The 16,192-nt window shown below is 33.9% G+C and overlaps 1 protein-coding gene across 1 annotated transcript in view; it reads right to left on the bottom strand.

Moving 5' to 3' along the window:
* Positions 1-251: 251 nt before the first annotated feature.
* The window catches only part of LOC108746324 (UNC93-like protein), a 50,120-nt gene continuing 34,179 nt past the window's right edge, over positions 252-16,192 (bottom strand). The window contains exons 4-6 of the mRNA XM_018483038.1: positions 12,083-12,245; positions 4,577-4,844; positions 252-1,524 (exon numbers count right to left, since the gene is read on the bottom strand). Coding sequence (XP_018338540.1) covers positions 1,199-1,524; positions 4,577-4,844; positions 12,083-12,245 — 757 coding nt within the window. The 3' untranslated portion in view covers positions 252-1,198. The remainder of the gene's footprint in view (positions 1,525-4,576; positions 4,845-12,082; positions 12,246-16,192) is intronic.

Below are 16,192 nucleotides of genomic sequence, written 5' to 3'. Positions count from 1 at the left end.
AAAACCTACAAAATATTTTATAATGAAAACATTCGTTATAAAATCTATTTTGTAGTTGACAAAATTATAATCTTTATATATTATAATTAATATAATGTTTTAAAATGCAAAAATTCATATCAATTTATAAAAAAAACTATTGACGAAATCGACATCAAAATAAATTTCTTCGTATTAACATTATAAAAATCGAATAAATTTAAGAGCCTAAAGAGATAGTAAGTTTTTCTTCTTACTTAACAGGCTCGAAATTGAAGAAAATACATAAAACATTTAATGTTTCTTCTAAAATATAACAATTCTTCAAATTTAACGAAACAAAATTGCGTTTCTATTCTTTTCCTCCAATACATGATGACAACGATTGCTGAGACATTGCCATTCGACATGCAATAAATATGTGATATAAACTGAATAATTCTAGGATCTCCACATTTTTAAATACGCGTTTTGCAAGAACTACGCGCAACAAAATGCACTTTTTACCTCTGTGTCGCGCGTTATTTTCATGATCGCTTCACGAATGCGATAATGAGGTCTCATATTAAGAACGCGGATCGAAGATCGAAGTGATTCCTCATCATGGCGTTGATTCGATAGTTTTGAGTAACAGTGGCGAAAGTTCCATGTTTCTAGAGCACGAGAGCGAATTTTACATGCATTCCTTAGCACCATCAAATAGTGACAAGTGTATTACTTATCTATCATCGACTCATTCTGGTCCCGCTGAGAAAGATGGAAGCCAGATTTCAGCTTGGAGACTCGGCATTACACTCGGTATTATCTTGAAGAGAAGCATCCGCAAGACGGAGTCGACGCCCGGCATCTCCACTTCATCGTGGAAGTTGTGGCCATACCCACCGTTTCATTAGCCTTGACTTCCTTGTGATCAAACGCGGATTCCACATTCCGGATTTATCGCCAAGACACGCTTTCCTCGCCCGCATCGTCGACGGGGAAAAGTGCCTGCTCAATGAGTGACTGCACATCTCGGCAGCTCATTAATCTCTATCTCAAGATGAGAGGGATTGATAAGCTAGAACGAGGGAATGACAGGCGGAAGATAGTAGAGGAAAAGGTATTCACCAAATGAATCGATTGGATCTTCCGGCCGTCGTTTCGATTTCCCCGTCGACGAGCCGAGAAAGCGGCGCGAGGACTTTTAAGAAGGGACGACTATATCGACGTTAATCGTCGCTCACAGATGCGTGATGATGATCTCGTCGTCGAGATCATCCTTTTCGTCGTCGGTTTCTTCCGGATGATTCGCTTCGGCGGCTGCTTGGGCAGCCTTCGGATCCTCGGCGATCGCTTTGAGCCGCCGTTGCTTGCGTCTGTGCAACAACTCGACGATAATGTAGCCTATGGTACCAATGATCAGCACCGTCAGCATCACATACAGCTTCATACGGGCGCAGAGATGTGTGCTATATGCGTAGGCGATCACGAAGCCGGCACTCTCCCACAGCCTGTAGTTCGAAAAGGCTGCCTCCTTGTTACGCCTAAATAACGTACCGTAGAGTCCTGTAACAGTCGGTATAATAAATAATTGTCGCGATAATTTGAATAGTAAGAAAAACTTCAAAATAATTTAGTATCTAAAAAATTTATTCGCAAAATTTTCACGCTTAAAAGTACTATTATATTAGAGATGACAATTTTTTTATCCGGTTACATTAACGATCCTTCAAGACAAAATAGAAAAATAAAAATATATTCGGAAAATCTCTCTTTCTCTCTTCTTCTGTTTAGAAAATCCCTGATTTGCACACTTAACTGAAACAATAAACGATTTAAACGATCTCATTTCTTGCGGATTAACTTGGCAGGTGCTTTTATCAGGTCCGCGAAACTACAAATAGATGCATCCAGGTACTACATTATGCACCGAGGTCGATCGTTTTATGTTCATCGTCGCGTTTGACGGCGAGATAACGAGTCTACAGATGGATCGAATCCTTGACTCGGCGCTCTTTAGATGCGCTTTCAGAAAGCACGTAACAGCAATAATGATAATGCTGCTGGTGATGCACGAGATGCCGCATTAAGGAAATAAATTACTCAAATGGAAGCGGGAAATCCGTGGGAAAGAATATATGAGAGTGTACATTCGATTCTGTTATTCTGGTGATAGTCTTAATCACTAAAAAGGTTTGTATTTTAATTAAAGAATGTACACTTAAAAAGAATGTACTAAAATTAAAAATTGAATTTTTCATCTGATTTTCAAAATTGCACAATAACAACTTATTTTAACTTATTTTGAAAAGCTTCAAAATTCCTCGAAGAAAATTTTCGCTATGTATTGGTTGTTATAATTTTTAAAATTTTTTTATGACACTTTTCAGAAGTATTCTTAGCTAATAATTAACGTTGCTTATTATTATTTAGCACGCTAAATTAGTAATTCTCATGGTGCGCACAATTAACTGACAATTAACAAAACCGGATGTAAAGCAAATGCAGTTGTCTACATTATGTGTTTTTGTATACATGTGGTTAAATAGATTTGCATATCAGTTTCTGCAAAATCTCGTGACGTGACTCAGAACAGATTGGTGTGGCAGAGAATGAATAATCCTGCAAAAAAGCTGCCAAGGCAAAAAAACAATACGAGATTCGCTTTCCAGACGTATAGATCTGTGTAGAAGCTCTAATTATTATACAAATCCTGATGTGCATAAGCAACGCGAAATTGCTGTGTGGTATTTGATTATTCGCCATACACGCGAACCGCGACTATAAATGCAAGTAAAAATTGAATCAAAATTATTAAAGCATCGCTCAAATTTTGTTCAACTCAAGAAAAAGAGAACACAATTTATCTAATAAGCCTAAAAAAATTTATATTTTTTATGAGAATATCTTTTTTTTGTTAATTACAACGTGATGATGTCGAGACATACAATAAATATGGAATATGAAACGAAATGTCCTTGAATGTGAATTAAATCTTGGAACTAAGTACGAGAGATAAGTACTGAATTTAATACACTATTTCTGAATTTTTAATTTCTTTATATTATTTTTATGATCAACGAAGAGGCTGGAATAATCGTCTTCCTCTGATGCCGTAATAAGCCCGGATATTTACTCAATTTAATGTGAGTAAATTTTTTTGCGAGAGGCAAAGAGAACGTTTCTATTTTTATAGCGAGTACAAAAACGTTGACAATATTTCTTATTTAGAAAAAAATTTAACATGTAGTCATTGTGTAGAATGTTTTATGCACACTGAAATGTTTTATCTCGTCACGAAATTGAGATTCAATCATGATTATTCTCTTGAGATAAATCATGATTAATTTCTTTAAATGGCTTCTCAAGACGTTCGTCTTGAAAAATACTTTCATTAATTATACATATTTATTAATTTGATCAATTATACGACGCTAACACATGTAAATTATAAAGAAAATTATAATCGATCCGACAGATGATAATTATAGAAGCAATTTAACCGCTCATTAATTCGCAATTTATTACTTCCTTTTGGCACGCTTAATTTTTTTACAGATTACGTCATTAAACTTTCTACCGTCTTATCAATGGCAAGCAATCATTAAGAGGAAAACACTCTTTTTACGAATGACACCCGCTTGGAAAATCAACATTTACTTACATAATGCAAAATATCAAAGTCAAGTTTTATAAATTCTGCACTGAGGAAAATTCCTGGTTGGACGAATTAGAAGATTTGGATCATATCAATCAGATTTCTAATAAAGATAACCAAATGTCTAATTATGATGACTGAAATTCTAATTGATATGGTCAGAATTTTCTGGTTCATCCATTTTTAAACAAAAATTTTTAAACAAAATCTTAGTTGTGTCAACTCAATAGCGAAGAAATTCGCATATATTCTTTCTTTTTCTGGATTAGGTCGATCAGTGACCCTACTTTCAGACCTCAGCGTTAATATAATAAGAAGCAATATATCTTCAAATACCACTTATCGTGAATACATTAAAGACGTTCGTCAAGTGTCCGTCAGATCTATTAATATTCGTATTGACTGCGAATAAACAAATACGAAATGTAGCCGGTAAATCTCGATGACGGAGCCGTTGGCTTACGATCAAAATTCATAAATCCGGTTTTTTAGAAGACCTACTAAATAAATCTATACACTTCCAAGACAACTCGCTATCTCTCGTCGCACTACGAATTTCAATTCGCTAATATTGAATTTTTTTTTTTTTTTTTTATAATATAAATTTGCTTCATTATGTTCGATTGTATGAACAATAGAACGCCACACAAATTATGGATTCCAATATTGAACACCAAATAATCTTTTTTGTTCTTATAATGTGTCATCCGATTCAGAGCGTTCGATTTTGCCAGCTATATGGCTAATAACGTCCGACATATAATATTTCTAACTTTATTAATATTTTTCGAATGTTTAATTGTTTTAATTAAAATAGCTATTATAAAATTAGCATATCAAAAGTCCCAACAGTTTTGTAAAATCGTTCTAATCGGCAGGTATCTTTTCTCACGTAAAAGATTTTTTTAAGCTTTTTCTCGCAACATTTTAGCTAACATTAACATATAGTTTTACACTCACCGTTAACCTGTGTCTGCCACACAGCATCGCCCACACCCCACAGTCCTGAGACCGAAAAAAAGACATAAGGATTGTCGGGGTGGGGCTTCCACATGAGGAGAACAACTATGAGAGAAGCATGAACGATGGCGCCCAACGCCATCAATGGCTGTCTGCCGACAAATTTCATTAACGAACCGAATAGCAAGGAACAGCCGGCGTTAACCACCCCAAAGCAGATCATGACGTAGCCGACTCTGTGGACGCCCAGAGCGCAAGAGATATATGCCTGGAAAGCACAAAAAAATTCAATTTAATGTCTTTATGTTTTTAAATCAAAGATACACTCTTCTGAGTTTGAACGTTGCAAAGCTTTCTCATATATCAGATAGAAATGGAACGTATATTGATAAATGATACGTATATTATTAGAAATTTATGATAATACTAATGGTATTAATTTTTTGTTACTTTCCAATATCCTATCAAAACTTACTATACAGACAATAAAAAAGCGAAAATAAAAGAAATTGATCAACATGTCTTATAGAAAGCAAAGATTTAATGATTTGCAATAAATTATGATTTTGAAATTTCTCTTTCTTTCTTTCTGATATAAAAATCTCTAATATAAATACGTGACGCCATATACATTTCAAATTTGTATATAGTTGCAATATCTGTGAGATGTAATCGGGCTCTTTCATTTCGGTTACTTTCATACACGCTTTCATACACTGACAGAATTTATATATGTATATTAATTTGATTTTCAAAACACGACGATTCTCAATCGGTTTGAATAGCTATTAAGAGTTTTACAAGCAAAAGAATATTAAATTTTTTGTTTACGCTAAATCAATGAGTTTGTTCTGAAGGAAGTTGATGTCAATCTGCCTTTGTGTATATTTATAGAAGCAATTATAATCTAATCAATTGTTGACATAATGACGACAGACTGAGATTTAGCACGAACTCGTGGACTTTTTTAGTATCTTTATTTCCATCTAAATTCATTATAATGATGTAAGATCTTGAGGATGTATTATCGAAACGCAGATACGCATGTCCTCGAATCCTTCATTATAAGGATTCTATTCATTTTTTTTCTATGTTATTATATTCTTTTTTAATTCTTTTTTATTCTTTTTACTATTATATTTTCAGGACTATTTAATCGCAGCCAATTATTTTCATTTAAAACAAGAATAATAATCAAAATATTATATTAAAAGCAAAATATATTTTGGAATTAGGAAAAAATTTGGCATTATGATAAGCGAGAGAGAGATAACATTTGGAACTGAGCATATAGCTCAGTAACTGAGAAAATAACTAAAGTAAAAAAGAAATAGTAATTTTAAAAAGAAATGTTATTAAACGTTGGCATGTCATTAATCATAAAGCGGATGAAATTCAATTTTGAGCTACATAAGGTATTTAATTGCCAACTTTAAATGCACGACGTCAAACATTTCGTAAAATGTTTTATGAGCACGTTACATACATTAATCAATATTTATTAACTATCAATATATCAAGTGTCATTTGACAACATAAAATGTAACACAAAATTTTAAAGTTGATAGACAGAGATTATATACTTTCGTTAAAGTTATGTTCAAAGTAGTCATAAAAATATCTATGCGCAATTATCTTTTGCAATATGCGAACATCGTATATTCTCGTCGCCTTAAGCTACCAAATACACTAATCTTGAATGAGACACTTCTTCAATTACTTATATATTTGTAACATTATCTCGACAGAAGGTGCATTATGTATAAAGTGCATTTATCGCGTGATCATTTAATGCTGATCGTTAACGCATAAATACCCACTTAAATGCAAGACGCCCTTCGTAATATCGGAGCCAGAATTTTTATGGCAGGGTCGCAGCCACGCCGAAGGACATTTAATTACGTCTTACGTCTTACGATAAGTAGCGATTCAATATTTAATCAGACACGCCGTCATTTTAGACGTCACGGCCATATTATTGCATAAAATAACATATCATCAATTCTTCCTGTAATTAATATATAAATTGTATAATCGCAGGTACATATTTTAAAGAGTGAAGTGATTTATTTGTAATGTCGCGCGTAATATCCGCTGTAATCTTTTATACGGTGTACGAAAATTCAGTTTTTTACATTTGTAACAGCATTTTTGATGTATAAGAATTCCACGGAATGTATTACGTTAATAGTTTGAAGTGATCTTTTTTCAAATCAATAAAATTTATATTCGAGCATTTCCTTTTCCATATGTAATGTCATATTATATCATCCGTGACTCTCAAGGTGAACAACTACCTCATTAAAACAGTTTGATAAGTAAAGTTCTGAAACATTAAAAAAAAGTTTAGTAAAAAAACGTAAGATTGACAAACAAATTTCACTGGTCTGACAGTAATAAATTCACAATCAAAATAGGCAAATCACTTTTTCTAAAAATCTAAATATTATATATACATATAATATTTTTGTTGCTTACATGGATCACATAAAATTCTGAAATTTTTTAACAATGTTTTAAAAAAATTTGTACTGGAAGGATCAGGAGAGCTTATACATTTAAAAATAAAATGTTAATTTTAATATTTTTGTATATTTCAGAAAGTCCATTATACGTCTTTAAGTTAAAATTAACATTTTATTTTTAGCAGCGTACATTTAATTAACTCTTCGTCAAATCGATTAACAGCTCTTACAAGTCGAGTGTAGAATTTCATTGAACTCGAAATGTATTATCGCATTCTTTTAATATTTTTGCACAATTCTCCATTGAACGATATCCATGAACATTTGAATGGGATTATGTGTCCCGAGGCGTTCACGAGATCAGAGCGAACGGTGACTACGACACGTGCACACATACACGTGCACGTGTGGTCATACGTTAAGAAATACTGGTACATGAGATTCCAGATATGGAAGTGATATCGCCGGACCGGCGCGAGAATAAGCTCGCAGGGCTATTTATAACAGGCCCAGCGCCACAGCTGACTCAGCAGAGCCTATAACTACTACGTTTTGCTCATTTTTTTTCTTTTTCTATTTCTTTTTCTTTTTCGCTCTTTCCGTTTCATTTTCTCGGCGCGGATTTAATTGCCCAATTATCCGGCTTCCCGAGTCGAAGACGTCGTACGACCTATCGGCGAACCAATTTCGAACGAGTTGCAATTCGCGAACCGGAGGTTGTTTTTGCCATAATGCAGGGTCGCCCAATAATGAGGGGGTTCACCCGATGCGACCTTCCTCGATTAATTCCAGTTCCTTACGTGAGATTCAAGTTCTTTTTGTAATTTTCATGTAGATTGATATAGAGCAATATCTGACAGTTCTGCAGAATATACCTAACTCCTTAACAAAACCTACTTTTACATAGAAATAATTTGTAAAAAGTAATGTAAAGAAAATACGACATATTCTTATGCATTTTATTTTGAAAAAAGCAAAACTATCCAATAACCTGAAGTGGTTTTACATGTAAATCTTGAATATTATTTTTCAAGTGTTATAACATTTCAGATCTTTACGTAGAAAATATACTGGAAAATAAATACTAAATTTTAATAAATATTTGTTTGAATACTTTTAAATATTTACTGAATGTAAATATATATTTATTTAATACAAAAACCATTAATTTCATTTAACTATTACTTTTGTATTGAGTAAATATTTATTTACTGTAAGTTTACATTTAGTTACCATTTAAAAATATATTCTAATATTTTTGATTGATCATTACAAAAACAAGCAATTCCAAAGAAATGGCTGGAACTTGGCAATCCGAAGACAAGAAAAGACTGATCCGTTAAAACTGTAGTAGCTTAATCATAATCGTATCGCAAAAAATCAACTAACTCGATGGCGGCTACTCGATGCCGCTTCGAGGTGTGTTTTTGCTGACAGTCACGGGATGCCATATTTGTAACGTCCGAGAGAAGGTAAAGATACAGGATATCGTTGGGCGGGTCGATTACTGGGTAGACAGCGTATAAATTACGCAAATCCATCTTTCCAATAGGGAGTGATTAATTTGGACGCGGCCAGTGATTACAGCCGTATCTCTTCTTTCTTTCATATCTATATCCAAGAACTTCTTAGAGAGACTTTTAATTATATTCCCTATACTATACGTAAACAAGTATTGCGCTACATTCTGTATTCAAATACTTTTTAGTTTAATGATGCTTTTGCTTGCATGTCAAAAGTACATCGTTAGTATACATTAAAAACGTCTACTGTAAATGTTTCTTTCTTATACATCTATTTTTTTCTGTCGTTAAAAATTTTTTTCTCTTCTCTTCTTATCGCTTTCATGGCGAACATATATTTTAATTGAGGTATGTTTACTTTCTAAATCAATCTCGTATAATTATCACGTGACACATTTAATCATTTTTCTTTTTTACAACGTTCTAATTCATCTTTATTATTATTTTTAGTTAATTATATCTTGACGTATTTTGTTTCATTATTTCTATTTTTTCTTAAAAAATATAAAAAAATAACTTTATCGTAATTTAAATTCCTTTCTTTTAAAAAATAATCTCGTTTTATTAAAATCTCGATTAAGATCAACCGCACGTGACTCAAAGCTCGGAGATTTTAATGCTCGCACAGCGAGATGTGCAATGTTTTATCCTGGTATATTTTAATCTTTTTTCCTATCTAATAAGATATCTAATAAGATATGTATCCCATAATATAATTTTTTAAGTACAAATAATTCTTTTATAAACTTTTCCCGTAATAAACTTTTCAATTTACTTTATTACAAGAACAAATGACACGTACACATTTTTTAATGGTATAACTTTAAATCATTATAAAACATATATAGTATGTATCCTATTAATAACAAACTTTGTGTATTCTATTAATCGGAATTTTTAATCGTACGCTTTGCATGTAAATCACTTTTTAATAACGTCATCGTTAAAAGAATTAAACGTACACACAAGCCTAGTTCTTGCAAATCTCATATCTCTAATCGGCAATATGTATTTCCGGAGGACGATCATGCGTTCTCATGTGGCCGTCACGCATCGAGAAACCAGTGTTCCATATTTGTTCAGCTGATCCAGATCGATTTTTCGTTATGATTTGATAATCTCGACTTGCTATCCGAGACATAGCGTACAAAAAGAAACCAAGCGAAAGGCTTCGCGTAGAGAAATGTGTATAAATATACATACGTATCGTGGCTCTGTTGTAATGATGTTATTCTTCACATTGCTAAATAATATAAAAAAGATGACAGGTTAAAATATTTTATTGTTGATATCACTGTATCTACAATAGTGATCAAATTAAAGAAATTTTATTTAAAAAATTGATGTGCCTCATAGAAAGCATAAGCTAGAAATCTAACAGACATATTCCTTATCCGATTGTTTTACCATTCACGCAAATAAAAATTTTCAAATAGAACGTACATTAAAATATATAAAAAGAAGTAATAAGCCAGGCATAAAATTACTTATGACGTCAAGTATACAGGCACAAAAGCCATCTTAGAATTTGTCGAACGAAAATTGACTAATTTGATAGAAAGTAGAGTCGGAGCAATAAATCTCCGCCTCGAAGGTTAGTAAAGTAGATTTAAAAAATCTATAAGGATATGATACGTATGTACGTCGGTTTCACGATCCTACTTGGTAATTTCCGTGCCGAGGAAAAGAAAAGTGTCTACCGGCTTCTACGAGTGAGAATTCCTACTATCGATGAATAACGAAGATTGTCGTCGCGATTCACGGTAGTTCAAAACTGGATTGGGAAAGACAGACTCTGGCGCCAGTTAAAGAACGTATAAAAAGAGAAAATCTATGGAGAGACCGACCGGTTACAGAGCTCGATGACCGACCAGCTTCCATTATATATATTTTTAGCCTCGGGTTTTCTCGGAAGTAGGTTATCTATAGATTCTCGAAATTCCATCGGGATGTATCCCAAAATTCCTCTCGCACAATCAAATACAAAGAAAATGGAAGGATGATTAATTAATTAATAATTTTACATAAAAATGGCACTGACTTGATTGTCTTTAGTTACACTGTTAAATTTATAATGTCAATTTATACCCCCCCCCCCCCAGTGTAAGTTATTTTTAATCATATCTATAAATCGCCACACTGTTCCTACTCAATACATCATTAATTAAAATGATGGAGTTAAACAATTTAATTTAAGAAAATGTATTAAATTTGATTCAAATTTAGTTTATTAATGAATACGTTAATGGACATTTTTACTTTGAAACTAAAATTCAAAAATGGATTGATTTACATTGTTTTAACACAAATGGATGCTGAAAATGTTATTTAATCCAAGGGATTGGGTTACTATTGCTCCTTTGATATCTAACAGTGTAGGACCGATTAACAGATCTGCAGTGACAGCAAAAAATAACGTGCGACACGCTTGAATTATTTCACTCTAGCTCTGACTTTATACCGGATGCTTTTTTCTTTTTCTCGCACTACTGACAGCTTTTATATCGACACGTCTGTCGTTGTATATTCAATAATGAAATATTCCTCCCGCGGTCGAGATTTTACCGTTTTCGGAGACTGTCGTTCGTCATGACAAATAATTACGTTCGCGGCAATTTTACGTTATCGCAGAGCAGCGCCGATAAATCTTCGAGCGTGGTCTGCAACGCAATAAATACAGCTGTACGTGCCCGGGAATAAGAAAGGAACACTATAAACGAGAATACGGAACTCCGCTTTTTTTATTCGTCTCTCTTTTTTACCTCTTCGCTGCCCAATGATGGTTCGAGTTCGGACTGTAATTACAGAGTCAGACCGAGTTGACGTCATTGCGCTTCGTTAATGTCGGATCCTGGTACGAAGCCAAGGACGGCCGTTTCCTTATCAATACTTCACGAGAACACGTGGACCCGGGGGGCTTGCAATAAAAGGTCGATACACGGTGCAGTCGTGTAGATTGCAAAATGGAATGCCATTGTTTTACGGCGGCTGCCGTTTACAATGTACGCGAAAGGGAAAGACTGGCGTCGATTTATACGTCGGTGAGTGATTGAAACTGACATTAGAAAGTATCGTGCATTTTAACGCATACGATCAAATAAATCTACCATGATAAATTCGTTCGTATATTCTAGTTAGATCGACAAAGATTATTGTTAATTGTGCAAATAATCCATTTCAAACTTTCCTTGATGGAAAAAAATTCAACGTTTCTTGCTAACAAGACAAATTGTTAAGAAAAATTGAATTTTTATGATTTCCGTGAATTACAAGCTTGTATATTTTAAATCATTACATTAAACCTTTACCAATTATATTTCAAATATTATATCAATTATATTTCAAATACTTGATATATGTAAAGATATTTATCTTCCCAACAAATATCAGATCTCACGTAGAAGTTGTTTCTCACTAGAAACTAGAATGATTAAGTTTCCAACATTACTGACGTCGACAGATTTAGATATGACGGTATAGACGCTATTTAAAATTTGTTTATCATTTGAAGAACTCACCTGCGTGAAATCGGCGCCTATGAAAGCCTGCTCCATACCAATCCATATCGTGATGGGTATCAACAGTTGCTGGTACGGTTTCTTCAACTGGTAAGCCGTAGCGGAGAGTAATTGGATGCCGCTCAATTCTTGGCTGTCCGATCGCCGTTGCTTCTCGCCATACCTGGAAGACAATTAGGAATTCTATGAATCCGTATGTCCCCTTGAGAAGTCAGTTAAAATATAATTATGTTTTACCGACTTATTAGCTTATTGAATACAATGAGTTTCTAGCGTAATTAGATACAAATGTACAGAAATAAAGCAAGTGCGCGTAGTAATCGACCTGATTCCGGGAAGACAAAATTGTCGAGCGATTCATTCTAATAATACGTTTCAGCGATAATAGGGGAATTTTCATTCACTCGCTTTTCCGCTGTCGGCAAAATCTGTGCAATTTTAATCAATTTTAGTTGAAAGAATAGTACAGACATCTACGTTTGTTAAAGTTAGCATTTGTGCCTAACATATCTCTCTCTCTCTCTCTTTCTCTCTCTCTCTCTCTCTCTCTCTGTATTAAAATGTAAAATTATTATTTATTGTTTTTAAAAGAATTGTTACGTATTGCTTATAGCATTTACTTTTAATTACCTTCATTATTTAAGTACTTATTCTTTTTTTTATAAAATTATTTGACATTTATTTCGAGATGACAATGACTATCATATGCATATTATACAGATACTGCAGTGATCTGTGCGGTTATATTTTACGTTGAACATAATTTCATACAACGCACGTAATGCGGCATAAGTCAAGAGTTAGGCGAACAAAAGAGCGGGAAACGCGAATGAACAATGATGATCAGCTGCCGCTCAGAACGTATGATTTTCCGGCAGACTTTTGCGCCGCTATTCGCAAAGAGGAAGAGCGCGCTCGCTCGGATGGGGATTAATGACGATCGCAATTAATTATCATCGCGATTGTATCATCCATGTACTTATTTAGTGTCCGTGCAGCGTGAGCCACACGGAAACAAGTTGCGTAATTAGCAAACTTCCACTACCATTGAACGGTGCCGCATATTCGAGCCGTGTTCATTCATTGTTTTGTGTTACAATTAGATAAACGAACATTGGGTGACGTATGATCCAATTCACATTTTATATTATCTATAAATCAGCAATTGGACAGAATAATAGTTTTATCTAATTACTTTTTAATCTGATTACTTTTTGTTACAGTATTTTTCATGATATAAAAAATGACATTTAATATTTTAGATTAGATCTCAATTATTTTACACAAAAATCATTTTACATAAAAGATTTTTTTTTGCCGACATTAATCTATCAAATGACTATTTAATAATCAGCAACGTACATTCTAAAAAAATTTATTATGCATAGAATTCTATTTTATTAATTAATGAGACAATTTAATTATTATAGGTAATATACAATATACGTACTACTTTTCATTGATATGATAAAGAAGGAAAAAAGTCGAAACATCATCGTATTCTCGCGTTGGTCAAAGTACTAATCTTTAGTAAGATCGTAGTCTGAAAGATTTATGCGCTATAAAAATCGCACGCAGAACGGTACTTCGGTCAATGAAAACTTCGAAATTAACTACGCAGTTGAAACTCGCTTTTGTATACCATTTTTCATGCGAGAATATTCATTATCAATAGCAGATCAACCTAAAAAATTTTGAAAGCTTAAAAAAGCCTTAAAAAATTTTACTCTTATAGCCTGTTGCATGACATTTCATTTGTCAGTTCTCTCCGTCTTATCACAGAACGATAATTGGAATCTGAATGCATCTAAAATTTGTCTTATAAGAAATTATACACAATTTGATTATATCGTTACAATAAATATTCTGAAATATAAGAGGAATATAATGAGATCTTAAAAACTCCTCTGTTGTATATTACAGGATTAACGGATGTCACAAGAATGAAAGTTTATTATCGCGTTTTTCGCGGCGACATCCAACGAATATAAGCCCGATACTAAATTTAGCGAACGAACCAGACAGAATAATCAGCCCTGAAGATCCGCGAGAAGTTAAAGCCCGAGATGGGCGCAATGGCCGATGCCGCGTCGGTGAGAATTCGCGAAATAAATCTCCTGACGCTAAACGCTCGGCATACGCTCGACAGCAAATGTTCTCCACCCGGGGGGACAGCATTCCTGAGAACACGTTTGCTGGATTTCTGGGCCCGGCCGAAGCCACGGCCATCGTCGACAGTCGTAGAGAGCGTGGTTCGAATCGACACTTATGCAAAAACAGGTATACGATTTTCTTTAGGCGGAAGGAGACGTCGAAAGGATGTGGGACGATATGATCTTTGACGTGATTTTCAGAGTGATCCTCGGCGTTTCTTTCACACATTGGTCCATATTGCTTTCGAATCGTGTATCGTCAATAATCGCGCCTATTGATAGCTTGAGCGATTGTGACAAGTGATCATTCATCTTGATCGTATTCGTGAAAGACGAATCATATCTGTAAGCATCACGTTTTTTCCGTACGTTAATCTTTCATACGTCTCTGGTACAAATGACGTATTTCCGTATGCGAATATTCGTTGAAATTAAGAGAAATCATCATCTAATATATGTGCCTACTTGAAGAGTATGTCTCATTAGGCAAAACTGATTAATATGGTAATGATTGATTTATACATTTCGCTATATAAATTCCGATGAAATTCATTTTTGAGAAAGTCTTTAGCAGCGAAAATTGCCTAATTGTAGATTATTTAATTGTCGAAAAGTGTTGTCATGCAATTTTTAGATCTATCGATTTCGTTCACCATTTTTAAACTTTACAATGTCAATTATTAGCTAATTTACTGTTACGATCCCTTAGGAAAAAGTGTTTCAATATTCTAAATAGTTAATCAGTATATTGAAACACTTTTTTTTAAGGAATTTCAGGCTGTAATATAAATTAAGAGCAAAATTAATTTTCTATTTAATTACAATATTTTATCTATTTTTCAATTTAACTACAATAATAATCTTTAAAATGAACGAAACCGTCTTAATTTATTAGTCTTCTATTTCCATATAATTATTTGTAGAATTTTATATTTTATATTTTATTTGATAGCGTTAAATTATCTAGAAAAGCTACAAGAAGGATTTTTTGAATCTATTGTATCAAGTCCAACTCGCAATCATTCTATGCCTCATTATTAGAAAAAAAAAAAACTTTCTTGTCGTTAATAATTACAGTAGCTATTGATATTTCCGCGCAGATTTGTGGCACGTGCACATTTTCTTCAATTGTCACGTGTCGCGAGTGTCGCTCAATGCACTTACATTGTCCCCAAACCGGAAAATCAATTTGCCTCGTACTCGTAACTTCTATGAGTTCACGCTACATCATTCGCGAAAAGCACAGTCTCTCTCTTCTCGAATGGAGAGAACAAAACGAATCGATGCACGTTGCATACATATTATAAATACTTTGCGAAAATCGTGAGCGAATTTATACACGCACGAGTCGCCACGTGTTAATCCATATACATAATTCAGAAACTCGAACGATTTAAAGAATTTCAATAGCAGTTAGTGCAATAGTCAGTCCTCAGTGACTGCTTGTAAAAAAATACGTTACATTATAGAGTGTGATTACCATTACTAATTTTTCTCCTCTTGCGTTCTTTATCGATTATGCGCAATTTTTGTATTTGGCCGCGGAAACGTTTATGTCACTGTAACTTAAGAATTTCTTCTCGCATTTTTCAATCAAAGTTGCATTTTCACGAGCATAGTTCCGCTGCGCTTTCCAACATGCACAGACTGAAAACCGTTATGATGCAGCCTTGGAAGCAATGCAAATGGAAGATAGTGGAGATGTCTCAGCCGCGATCTGCGTACGGATCTAATACACTCGTTTCTTACGTAACATTCCCCGTAATATGCAGACATCACGGACGATGCTGTCATTACGACGACTGACGGTGGAAGGAAAGAGCGAAAGATCGACAACATGTAAGTACTCATAACACGCTCAGATCTTTCGACATTTTATGGACAATTCGTCCCGAAGAGAAAGTTCAACGGATGACTTTGTTTGCGAAATTAATTCCGGCAAATTAATTCGATTAAA

Source organism: Trachymyrmex septentrionalis, unplaced genomic scaffold, assembly GCF_001594115.1.
Source record: "Trachymyrmex septentrionalis isolate Tsep2-gDNA-1 unplaced genomic scaffold, Tsep1.0 scaffold167, whole genome shotgun sequence".
NCBI classification, from domain to species: domain Eukaryota; kingdom Metazoa; phylum Arthropoda; class Insecta; order Hymenoptera; family Formicidae; genus Trachymyrmex; species Trachymyrmex septentrionalis.
Note: the sequence above shows the minus strand (reverse complement) of the source record. Positions and strands in the feature narration are given on the sequence as shown.